This window comes from Marmota flaviventris, chromosome 5, assembly GCF_047511675.1.
Source record: "Marmota flaviventris isolate mMarFla1 chromosome 5, mMarFla1.hap1, whole genome shotgun sequence".
Taxonomy (NCBI): domain Eukaryota; kingdom Metazoa; phylum Chordata; class Mammalia; order Rodentia; family Sciuridae; genus Marmota; species Marmota flaviventris.
In genome coordinates this window covers 61,527,072-61,539,552 of record NC_092502.1, presented here as the reverse complement: position 1 = coordinate 61,539,552, position 12,481 = coordinate 61,527,072, and the positions used below count along the sequence as shown (strand labels likewise).

General features: G+C 53.3%; 1 protein-coding gene and 1 pseudogene across 3 annotated transcripts in view; both read right to left on the bottom strand.

Moving 5' to 3' along the window:
* The window catches only part of Csf1r (colony stimulating factor 1 receptor), a 28,475-nt gene extending 16,386 nt beyond the window's left edge, over positions 1-12,089 (bottom strand). For 2 of the 3 annotated variants that reach the window (XM_027949282.2, XM_027949284.2), the window contains exons 1-6: positions 11,882-12,089; positions 7,552-7,812; positions 6,851-7,135; positions 5,622-5,758; positions 4,796-4,955; positions 1,835-2,021 (exon numbers count right to left, since the gene is read on the bottom strand). In XM_027949282.2, the coding sequence (XP_027805083.2) occupies positions 1,835-2,021; positions 4,796-4,955; positions 5,622-5,758; positions 6,851-7,135; positions 7,552-7,812; positions 11,882-11,939 (1,088 nt within the window). In that variant the 5' untranslated portion in view covers positions 11,940-12,089. The remainder of the gene's footprint in view (positions 1-1,834; positions 2,022-4,795; positions 4,956-5,621; positions 5,759-6,850; positions 7,136-7,551; positions 7,813-11,881) is intronic. The other variant, XM_027949283.3, reaches the window with a different exon arrangement.
* LOC114103632 (U6 spliceosomal RNA) lies at positions 392-491 on the bottom strand (annotated as a pseudogene).
* Positions 12,090-12,481: the final 392 nt, after the last annotated feature.

Below are 12,481 nucleotides of genomic sequence, written 5' to 3'. Positions count from 1 at the left end.
TAGAAAAATCCTGCAATCAAATACTAGTGACAACAGTCATTCTAGACTGGTTCCAGGTAAAATTTTTTTTGTTGTTGTTGTTATTTTCTTAATCACATTTTATAATGTGCCCGAAATAAAGGCATTGTTTAGGTAATAAATACGTTTGTTCAAAATAAATGACAGCAGGGCTGGGGGTGTAGCTCAGTGGTAGAGTGCTTGCCTAGCAAGTGCAAGGTCCTGGGTTCGATCCCCAGGACCAAAAGAAAAAAAATAACAATACAAAAAATTTAAAAACTATATCACATTATCAATTCTTGCTCAGAAAATGTCTTCAGCCACTACTAGACTAAAATCCATGATATTCAAAAGACAGTCTCATTCTGCCAGACCTTCTACACAAGTCAATCTTTTTTGAATGGAACATTCCATGAATTTTCATGTCATCCTTGGGCACGGGCCCTGCTGATCTCTGTATCATTCCACTTTTCATATATACGCTATTGAAGTGAGCCCACGAGATAACTTGAGATAACTAACATCTACCTCTCCAGCTGGAAATAACTGAACTTTCTAGGGTGACTCATAAGCATCACGAGCTAAAATTCAGTGGCTGTTTTGTGTCCAGCCTTGTCTGCCCTGTGCCAAATGGTCCCAGACCACTGCATCTTAGGAGATCTCATGGTTTCTTTCCACAATGTCTCTGTTTCTTTATAAGAAAACCCCAAACCTGTCCATGGAGCAGCCTCAGACCAGAGATCTACAGACACCAGTTCCAACACTTCTGCTTTAGGCCAGAGACAGATAGAAGCCCAGGTTAGAAGGACCAGAGGGGAACTGAGAGGAGGAAGATGAAGACAAGGGGAATCTTGTGCTTCTGCCAGTTGACAAGCAAGGTTCTAGGAGTCAGTGAGGTTGGGGCTTCAGGAAATAGAATGAGCTCCCCAGAGCGTTTTGAAGACTGAGGATGGCTAAGAGATTATCTGGCCTAGGCATGGCAGATGGTTTCCACCAACTGTGCTGGAAATTGTGTCTGGGGACTGTGTCAAGAAGAGCTCTGAGGCTGCATCTAGACTCTGCAGGAACGGGTTGTAGAAAAAAGCTCAGGGGCATCTGTCATGAGTGTGAGACATATTAGCTGTCCTTGGCTAAGCTGCACTGTCTCATCCTGATAGAACAGGCTAAGAAATTTATTTTAATACCCAGCACTGGTGTCCACTTGGGGAGGAAACTTTCTTGTTTAGACTCAACTTGGTTAGGCCATTTTGGATGGCAAGGGAAAATCCTGACACAGGCCATAGGAGATAGGAAAAAAGATGTCTAAGATGCTGGACGTGTGGAAAAAACAGAATTCTTGGAGTGGAAAAATAGCAGAAAAGAAGACATGGAGTGAGACTGTGCTCAGAGGTGAGTTCTGAGCCTGTGGAGAAGGTCAGCCAGGGAGAATTTCTCGTGTGTGTGTGTGTGTGTGTGTGTGAGAGAGAGAGAGAGAGAGAGAGAGAGAGAGACCACAGGACCTTCAAGAACTTCTGATGCATCTGTGATTGTTTGACACTGAGTCCTTCTCACGGTAAACCTATATGTGTGGCAGAGACTTTGTGCACTCAACATTGGCGTGTGTTTCTGGGTGACAGTCTTGGAGGCACAGGTTGTTTTCCACATCTGCACTAGTCATGGAAGAGGAGAAGGAATGCTGACACTGAAGTTCCATAGTCATGGAAATTGAGACCCAGAAAGAGGAGGAGACTCAAGGTCACACAGCAAGGTTGGGATGTGACCCAAGCATACTGATTCCTGGCTAAAACATCATCCATCTGGCTGACAGACTGTGCAGACAGGAACTGACAGATAGTACCTGTAGGTTTCCTTGTTGGTGACAAAATCAAGCTTGTGCTGGTAGTCAGAGAAGGGTCCCAAATATGTCCAGTTGAAACCCTGTAGGCCAGGGTAGGCCTCCACCTTGACATTGAGGTTGAGGTTCTCACCCACAGTCACCTCCTGGAGGAGGTTCTGCTCAGAGGTCAAATTCAAGTAGGCACTCTCTGGAAAGCAGGACACATGGAGATGTGGTGTCAGTGGGAAGATAGATGCCCTGGCTTATGGTTCATTCAATCATTCAACCCTTCATCCAGACCTTGAACACCTCACAGTGTCCACCCCACCAAGACTTGCCTCTGACACCTCTCTTCTCACCATCCATCCATCCAAATCCCACCGCTGCCCACTACCTCCATCACCACTCCAGTCAAGCCGCCATCACCTCCGACCTGGACCACCACAGCAGCCTCCGAACTTGTTCCCTTCATTCTAACCTTGTCTCCCTACAGACCATCCTCAACAAAGCACCAGAAAGCCCTGTTAAAGCTTGTCACTGAGAGACTAATGTGACTCCATTTTTAAAAATAAATAACAGCAGCTTCTACCTCAAGGCCTGTCCTAAGGAAGGGGGTGTGACCCTTGTCCTTGGAAAAACCCACAGAGAACTCCTAAGCACATACCCACCCTGTTGAGTTGTTTGTCTGTAAATAACAGGAGAGGTCTGCGGTGCCAGGTGTCCCTGACTCAGTTAGGCTAGTTGAGGACCCATAGCAATCCCCCTAGCAACCTCCAATCAGCATGAGACAGGGAAAATACCTGGAATGCCAGATGACCCCCAAGTAGTTTATAGTGGTGGATAACATGTTGGGAAACCATGTAGTTTAGCACATACACCCCTCGTGGCCTAAACCAATCAGTTCAAAGGAATCCTCCTCTTGTATTAACCAATCACCCATGACCCAGGTCATAGGTCAAGGGACCAGGCTAGAGCTTGCAATAAAGACTCTTGTGTGCTTGCATCGGATTCAGTTCCTGAATTTCCCACGAATCTGGCATAACAGTCACATCCAAATCTGATCATGTCATTCTGCTACTCAAACCTTCTAACCACTCACCATCTCTTTCAAAAAAAAGCCCAAGTCCCTACATTGGCCCACAGGGCCCTAGGAATCTGCCACCTTATCTCTCTGACCTCATCTCTCACTCTCTTCCTCCTGCTCACTCCACCCTGGTCAATTTATTCCTCCAACGTGGCAAGTACAGTTCTGCCTGAAGAACGTCGTTGTCCCCCTGCCTGGACTTCTTCCTCCTTTGCCAACTTTGAGTCTTTGCTCAAACGTCAGCTCGCCATGGAGACATTCTGTTTGGAACTGCGAATGCTGCTCACTTTATGTGTTTTTAAGATTCTGCTCATTGCGTTTCTTCTCCCAGCTGGAACACAAACTTTTGCACGTGGACAAACGTTTCCATCCTTCACTCACAGCTGTATCCTTGGCACCCAGAGCAATGTGTGGTTGAAAGCGTAAAGGAACCCAAGCATTTATTGAATGATGACTGTATGCCTGTGCTAGAAAGCGGATGGCATTAGATGCCATAACTGGGTGGGGGGGACAATTCTAAATGCTTTTGCCCTTCTTCCCCTGCAGAGCTCCCAGCACAGTATGGGGTACAGCAAGGCCCATATTCCACGCAAGTCTAGCGCATTGCCTAGGCTCCTGGGTGGTGATTCATGCTTCCTTCCCTACCTCCTACCCCTGCCACCAACCACCGACACAAAAGCCATGGCCACGGTTAGATCAAGATGACTCACCCTGTTCCCACCCCAAAGAACTCCTTCTTCACTCTGGGGTTCCCAGTCCAGTGACTTCTACTGTCCCCCCAACCCCGTCACTGAGGCATACTGAGGGAGGCTGTCCTCTCCTGCACCCGTTCACCTCAGCAGCCAGCAGGTCTTCTACATCATTCTGGGCAAGGTGGTCTAGGACCCTTGGCTGGCATCCCCAGCACCAAGCCCTGCAGCCACTTCCCTGACCGGCCTGTCTCCACCCTCCATTCCATCCACCCAGCACCAGACAGCACCTGCTCAGACAACGTCCCCTCCAGCACACTTAGCACACACTGTGTGCCAGCATATTTTTTAGATATGCACTCATTTAGTTCTCCCAACAAATCTGTGAAGTAGTTACCATCACTATCCCCAACTAGGGAAACTGAGGCACAGAGATGTCAAGCAACCTGCTACTTATTGGCAGAGTCAGGTCAGAATGCTGTCCGGAAGTGTATGTTCCTGACCATCACAGAGTGTTCCCTTTGCAATCTGAGCCCACCCTCCTCCTTTAACCCTGCAGGGACTGCTCACACACAGGGTGAGACGCAACTTCTTCACCTATTAATTCTCCATTATCACCTGGCTTCTGCCTCTGTCTCCTCTCCCCCGTGGCCACTGTCCCAGCACTCCTCAGCCCTGCTATGGCCACCTTGTCTCCCTCGGTGTGTCGTGTACACCACGCTCTCTTTGCTCTTTGAATATGCTGTTCTCTCTGCCAGAAGGGCTGTTCTCTGCCTTGGTTATCCCCTGGCCCATCCACTTACTTTCATTCCTCTGGTCCCAGCTTGGAGGCCATTTTCTCCTACTTGAGTCAGAGGAACCCTAGGACACCCCAAGCTTCCCCCATGATCACGCCAGGGGATCATTGTTCATGTGTCCCTGTGACATGAATGTCCCAGGCTTAGAGGAATAAGGGAATGGGTGGGTGAACAGATGCTGTTCAGTAGGGAGGTACCGGCCTCCAATCCCCAAACAGAGAGCACGGTGCTGACCCCAAGACCGCAGGAGCTCCAGGGAGGGAGAGCGGGTCCCAGGGAGGATCTGGGACGGCAGGTGCCGCTGCCCAGCGGGGCTCAGGATGAAGCAGCGCCCTCTCTGCCATTAGCCTTTTCCTTCTCAGACCTTGCTGCCCCTCCCCCAGGATTTCCACCCCCCCTCCCTGATGCTCACCTACCACCTGGAAAATCATGGAAGTGGAGTGGGTGCCCTGGGCATTGGTGGCCACACAGGAGTAGTTGCCAGCGTCTTGGAAGCCTACGTCATCCAGGTTGAGGGTGAGGACTTTGTGGTAATGGTTATCATTGAAGTCCGATTGTTGAGCGATTTTGAGCTGAAGCCAGAAGGAATGGAGATGATATACTGAGGTTGATAAGGGATTGGAAAGCTCTGAGTTCAAATCCTCAGCCTTTAAGAGTGCTACTTGCCTGTTCTCAGCAAGGGACCAAACCCTAAGCCTAAGTTTCTTCATCTATAAAATGGGATAACTGGCCTCAGCTCCTAGGACTGTAGTAAGGAGTAAATGAGATTCGCATGCAGAGGGCATAGGGCTGTGCCTGGCCCACTGAATGCAGTAATGTAGGGGGGTGGGGTTTCTTAAAGCAGCCTCCTGTCATTTCCTCCTGTAATACTGCCCCCTTCTCCCTCTCTGAAAGCATCTGAAGTAGCCTTTCTATCCCCGGGCTTTGAAGGTAGCCTAGGAATGCCTTGCTAGGTCAGCCGTGGGCTCACATCTGGCTCTGCAGCAAAGGTCAAGGGTCAAGGGACCTGCAAGTGACCAGAGTAACTCCTCCCCCCACAGCAGCAGAAGCCTGAGTCCTGGTTCTGGATTACCTACTGGCTGGTGGTGAGATCTTGGTGAGTCCCCTCCCTTCTCTGGGCCTGGGCTGTGTCCTCAGCCTGGAGAGCCAGTTTGGGTTGAGGCTGGAGGCTCTGCCTACAGGGGTTAGTGTGCTGAAAGGATGGGCAGACTTCCCCTTGCCTACTTCCCGGGGCTGACCTTAGTGTTTCCATGTTTGAGGAAGACGTCAAAGTCCACGTCCAGGTTGCTGGATGAGCACACAATCTGGGCAGCCTCCCCTCGGATCCGCACTAGCTCTGCAGGCTCCAGTGTCAAGGTTGGGGGCCCTGGGAGGACTGAGGCAGAGACAAGGTCCCTGAACACCTAGGGCTGAGCTGTCACCCTGCTCCCTGCTATGGGCCAGGCTACTGGCCAAGGTCCCCACCATTCTCCTATCCAGAACCCTGGAAGGCAAGCTCTATGCCTTGGTTTCCCCCAAAGCAAATCCTGTCTCCTAAAGAGACCTTGGGATGTCCCCTCTCTCCCTCAGTACCACCCACCACCCATCCCAGTCCACTACCACTCCATGCTCCCGACTTTTGCAATAACCCTCTTAAAGGCCTCCCTGCCTCCCCTCTGCCCCTTATAGCTGAGGGTCCTCTCAGCATCCAAAGTGACCTCTGAAAAACAGAAACTGGATCATGCTTCTCTGCGGGGTAAACATTCAGTGGTTTCCTGTCACCCTCAGAATAATAGCCCAAAGTCCATTGTACCCCTTGACCTGTGTCCCTGCACCATGGCCACCGGGGCCACCTTCTTTCCTGAGGACCTGGCACTCAGCACTCCCTCCTGGAATCCTTTCCCTCCTGGGTGGTGAAGGGTGGCTGTTCTCATCCTCCAGATCTTGGTTAGGTTAGGACCTTTCTCCAAGAGGCCTCCTGTGACCAGCGTGGAGAGATCAGCTCTCGCCCATGGCCTGCCTCGGCTTCCCCAGGTGTTCCTCTTGGTTCATCTCAATCCCTATCTATTGTCTCTCTAGTCTGACTCTCCAGGGCAATGTCCAGTCCATTCAGGGGACATCCCATAGCCAGCACAGTGCCTGGCACACAGCAGGCATCGAATCAATCCCTGTGCCTGTGGCTGTGTTGAAAGATGCTCTGGGCCAGTTTCCCAAGGTCCAGAGACACTCAGGAGGCAAGGAGAGTGCTTTCCCTGCAAGGCTTCTCCACCCACCATGCTGTCTCCTAGCTGCCGGGTTTGGTGTCTGTCAGCATCTCATGGTGGGAGATGATCTGCCCATGGTCAGTTACTTCAGTGGTCTGCATCCCACCTGACACACCTCGCCCCATGGATGACTGTGGGCCGATCGGAAGGAAGACGGGCCAAAGGGAGACATCTGTTACCCACCCGCCCTCCACGCCTGGCAGGTCCTCTCCTGTCCCACTCACCTTTCTGCACATTGAGCCGGATGCCAAGACTCTTCACCATCCTGCCGTCCACCAAGACACAGCACTGGTAGTCCCTGCCCTCTATGAACTTGGCCTTGTGGATGGTGAAGCCATACCAGGGTGAGAAGGAGTAGTTGGTTTGGGGCAAGACCGACCGGCCACGCACACGCATCAGCGAGACGCCTGCCTTTAGCGAGGGGTCGGTGAGCAGGCAGGGCAGTAGGGCATCCTGACCCTCAAACACTGTCACATACTCCGCCAACAGGTTCCAGGGCCGGACAGGGTCTGGGATAGAGGGGGATACAGGTTATAATGATTCTCCCTCCCTGCACAATTGGTGACGGGGAGGCTCAAAAGGCTGAGTATTTGTCTAAGGTTACACCATACCAGGGCCATTCAACCAACACTTTAGAGTGGGCTTCTGGAATCAGATGCAGCTGGGTACTGATGCTGTGTGACCTTGGGCAAATGACTTAACCCTCTGAGTCTCTGAAAAATGTGCATAAACATAGACCCTACCTCACTGGGTTATTGTGAGGACCATGATAAATCAGAGACACTGCCAGAGGTCCTTGTTCATAGTCAGCACTCAATAACATGTGGAGTTGGTTTACTCTGAATGTTAATAGGGGCAGAGCTCCTGGGCATTACAATGGGGCCTGCGGGGCCAGGCTTCTTGGAAGAGGGCTCAGAGTGCTCACCTTTGACGAAGAGGTGGATGGTGGCGCTGCCTGCCAGGGGGTCTCCGGGTTCCGTGCAGCGATAGGTCCCCGTGTTTTTGAAGGTGGCATTGTTTGTGGTCAGGACACTGCTGGGAGCATTAGGGTCCAGGGTCCAGTAGGGGGAGATGGGGCCATCCCATTCCACACTGCCGTTGCCCCTGCATCGCAGGGTGACTGTTGTTCCCGGCTCCACCACCAGCTCAGGGCCGCTGGGCTCAATTACTGGGACCCCCTGACCTGCTGAGGGGTGGCAGACAGAAGTGAGGCCTGGAGAGCTCCCCTGGGCCATCCCTGACCCTAAGCACCCCTGGGCCATCCCTGACCCTAAGATTGGTGGTGCTTTGGCAGGTTAGGTGCTGAGCTGGGGGTCACCTTGAACAAGTCTGTGCCCCTCTGGTCATTTGCTCAGCTCCCAACCCAATCCTGCTCAGGGATGGCCTGTCCTCTGAGACAGGAGGCCAGCAGCTTCCTTGGCTGTTGTCCCACCTGTTCCCAGCCTCTTGCCTCAGTCATCCCTGTGTGATGGCAACACTTGTCTCTCCAAAAGTGGACGCACAAGCAGCCATGTCATCTGTGCTGAGCAGAGGGCCCCTGCTCCAGCCAGGGCTCAAAGAAACAAAGGAAGACCCAAAGGAGTGGAACGTGCGTGGTCAAGTCCTCCGACTTAATTCACACAGGGAAGAAGAAAAGGGATGCAGGCTCTCAGCCCAGCGGTGAGGGAGGTTCTGGGTCTCCTGCTGCACCCACCCCCACCACTGCACACTTGGTCTGTAGCACAGTAGGAGAGCTCAGAAGTGCCATGCCTCGGTTTCCCCACCTGTAGAATGGGGGGCAATAGTCATACCCATTCAGCGGCATGTTAGGTGGTTTAAATGCATGGAGGTCTTGAAATATCCCCTGTGTCCACAAGTACTCCGTAGGGCTTGGTCACTCTGTCTGTGACGTAGGCCACGCCCAGCACCCCGTCCCCACTGCTGTGTTTACTAGGGAGCCAATCTCTTTTAAGGAAAATTTTCTTGAAGGAGAAAAGAGAACTTGAAACTCCTATCTGGCCTTCGGGGAAGAAGGCCCGTTGCCTCTGCAGTGTCAGCATTTTTTCCAGGGCCTAAAATAGGGGTGAAGGAGGGAAGTGAGAGCTGATTCACGGCCTGCAAGGGGCTGCCAGGCGCCCCCGGTCTGCGTGGGCGGAAACACATTGCTGGCGTCCCACTCGGCCCCGTTTCCGCTCAGCCCTTCTACCAGGGATGTTCTCACTTCTGCTTCCTGGCCCTCCTGGCCACTGCCCCCGCTCCAGGCAGTGAGACCCCCGGAGAGGCAGGGCCATCTGCTGGGCTTCAGGACGCCCTAGGGCTGGCTCTGCCACTGTCCCCTGGCTAGTCCAACCTTCCTGCTGTAGCCCTTTCTGTTTCTAGTGATGGGCATAGTGACAAGCCAGCTGAGGGCCTCAGGGCTTCCAAGGAATTCAGGGATCTCCACTGTCCTCTATTAATACTCCTTAACTGAGTGTCCCCCTTTGAAGAGCCCCAAATTGGAAAGGTATGCTCTCCCTAATGATTTCAGGATGGCTTAATTTATGTTCTGATTTCAAGTCTGTCAGGAATGTGCAGCCTCCCTGCCTGAGCTGCTCCTGCTGCTTTTATTTTGGAAGGGGGGGCGGGGTTTACCAGGAATTGAACTCAGGGGCACTCGACCACTGAGCCACATCTCAGCCCTATTTTGTATTTTATTTAGAGATAGGGTCTCACTGAGTTGCTTAGCACCTTGCTTTTCCTGAGGCTGCCTTTGAATTTGCAATCTTCCTGCCTCAGCCTCCGGATCTGCTGTGATTACAGGCTTGCGCCCGTGGCTTGGCCCCCTGCCTGGGCTTCTAATCAGCAAAAGGGATTAAGTAAACTGTGTGTACTGCCAAGGCCCAGGGACACCTGGGGTTATGGCTGCCAGCAAGAGGGACAAGTGTCATTTCTTACAGTTTTGTGGCAAATCTCAGCAGAGCCAGCACTGCCCAGTCACCTACTCCCTGACACTCCAGGGCCCCAGCCTGGCTTTCTTGGAGAGTGGGCGTTCACCAGCGCAGGTTCGGAACTGCTCCTCCCCTTGCCTGTTGGGGAGGTTGCTGTCCCTCAGAGCCTCAACTGCTCTGCTGGGAACAGTCCCAGGTCCCACCCCACAGCTCTGCTGAGGAGGAGATGACAGGCGGCGGCCAGTTCCCAGCGCTGCTCCTGCCTGGGCCACTGTCGCTCCATTTCCAAGGTCCCTTCTGGGTCGGGTCCTCTGCTATCTAATTGTCAGCCTGCTCAGGCTGTGGTGGGGACCTGAGTTCCGGCCTCCGCCTGTGTTCTTTTCTGGCCCTGCCTCTTCTCACAGGGCCTCTTCTCCCTTCCCCTTCCCCTTCCCCGCCTATTCCTCTGGCCCCACGTTGGCCTCCTGGAAATGTGGTCAGGGAGAGGCTCTGTCTTGTTTCGTCCTGCCCTGTCGTCCCAGATATTCACGCAGGACAGGGCTGACGCTCTCCACTTCCGCCCCCAACTTCCCCTTGATGGCGGGAAGGCCAGCCTGCTCAGCTCCCCCGCTCCCTAGGCCCAGGGGCTTGGTGAACAAGACCAAGGTCTTCCCTGAGCTGTCCGTTCTCCCCCTCTCTAGTCTCAGCTCCCAAATTTCTCCCATGTCCCAAACCTTCCCACCCATTTCCATTTGCCTGACAGATGCTGCCATGGTCCGCTCCCAGAAGACACCCCGATCTCTTTCCTGCACCCTGAACATAGCCTTCCTCAGGCCAGGAGCTCATCACCTGATGGGGAGCAGGGAGCCTCTCCCTGTCTCTAGGTGCTCTGGCACCACCCTGACCCTACGGCAGCCCCCTCTCCCCACTTACCACTAGTCTGCTGGGATGAAAACAGGTTTCTAACACTGTGTCCCCCATTTTTTCTTTCCTTTACAGCTGGACATTAGCCGCAGCACACCAGCCCTAAACACCCCCCTCTCCCTCCCCCCCCACACACTCACTCTGCCCCACAGCTGCATCCTGGGATAAGGATGAGACAAGCCTTTGAAATCAAACTCATAGAACTTTCTGGAGTGAGAGGAATAGCCTCTATGCTCACTGAGACAGTGGGTACGTAAGCATGTGTACTTGACACGCTGCACTGAATCATACATCTAAAAATCTGTGCTTTCTAATGCATATAAGTTGCATCCCAATAAGAAAAAGAACAAGCAGGCTAGCCACTGGTGTTGGCTGTGCCAGCAAAAGGCCCTGAGTGTGCCATCTCCTCAAGAGGGGAGAGACACACCAACTCCTCAGAGACCTCTGTGGGAGGCCAGAATGAGGCTGCCCTTCCTCCCCACCAAGCCCCACCCACCCGAGACCCCTCTAAATAAGCAGGCAATACAATAGGAAACAGGCTTGTTGGGCCACCTGTGGCCCACTGTGTTTTCTGGGCCAACAAGTCCCATCCTGCAGCCCCTTCCCGCTAGTTAGGCAGGGTCCTCTATGGAAGTTCTTAACAGCTGCTGCTGCCGGGAGTTTGGAGGTGGGGTGGGATCCCCATGTAGCTTCCCCTCCTGAGACCTGGCAGCCTATGTCTGGAGGGGGCTCTGCCTGGGGAGACCCTCGCTGGTCTTCCTCAGGGCCCCCTCCAGCCCCGTACCTCTCTCTCACCAAATCCCCCATTCCTGAGCCCTGGGCCAGAGAGGCCGGCCTCTTGTCTCCCTGCTTAGCTCTCACCCCAGCTTCCCAAGGAAGGCCCCCTGCCCCTCAGGCCTTTCTGAGTAGGGCCCTGCCTGGAGCCTGGACTCCTAGGGTGGCAGAGCAGGCAGAGCTGATGGGGCTTTTTAGACTTCTCTGCTCAGTGCAGAGCTGCACCTGCAGCCCACACATCTCCTAGGAACTTGTCAGAAATGCAAAATATTAGCCAAAGACCTACAGAGCCACAGTCTGCCGGGTGACAAGATCCTCAGTCAATGTCCTGTACACACAGGACAGTTCCAAAAGCACTGCATTAATCTAGCCCAGCACCACATCGCCACCTGCCACGGAGTCAACAAAGCCCTGAGAGTATCAGGGATTTGCTCAGGACACTTGGTGTGTTGATAGCTAAGCTGGGACAGATCCACAGCCCTAAGCCAGGCTGGTTCCACCCAACCCATGCTCTTCTTCTCCACTGCTTTTCCAAAGCCGATAACCACAAACCTGCAGTCCAGTGCTAGGGAGATGGACGCAGAGCGTGGGGACACCCCAGAACGGGCTCTCAGAGCCCTTTCACAGGCGGTCTCTGTCATACCCCCATCAAGCCCCCAGTTCTGTTCTTACCATGCCAAACTGTGGTCGCCAGCAGGACCAGCAGAGTCCCTGGGCCCATGGCCTCCATGGGGCAGCAGCAGGCTGAGGCAGGACTGGACGACGGCAAACCGGCTCCCAGCTCCCAGCTCTGCGGGGATGGGGACCTCTGGGCACACGCTCCTCTCCACTGCGCTGGCTGTTTGTCTCGTTTTCCTCTTCCTCCTCCTGGGGCTGATCCTCTCCTTCCCCTTTTAGCTAGGCAAGTAACCACAGAGTTTGGAAATCTTGGGTCTCTAAAAGAAAACAAGCCGTGACCCCCAGGGGGAGGGCGTGGAGTCTAGAGCAGGGCCAGACTGACCACGGGGGAGCTGGCTACACTGGGAGACCTCTGGAGCCACTTCCAAAGGGCTCCTGGAGAAGATGATCCCTAAGAGCAAGGCAGTCAGTCAGAAGCACAAACGGGGGGCTCCTTAGCAAATGGGGGGCACTGTTTGAACCAAGAGAAGTTAGGTTGGTCTAGGAGAGCCTCATCATGATGGCATGAGACTTCCATGAACACTTACCAACCTTGACATTCACACTCACTGTCTCCTTTGGTTCTCACAAAACTTTATGTGGCAGTACGATATT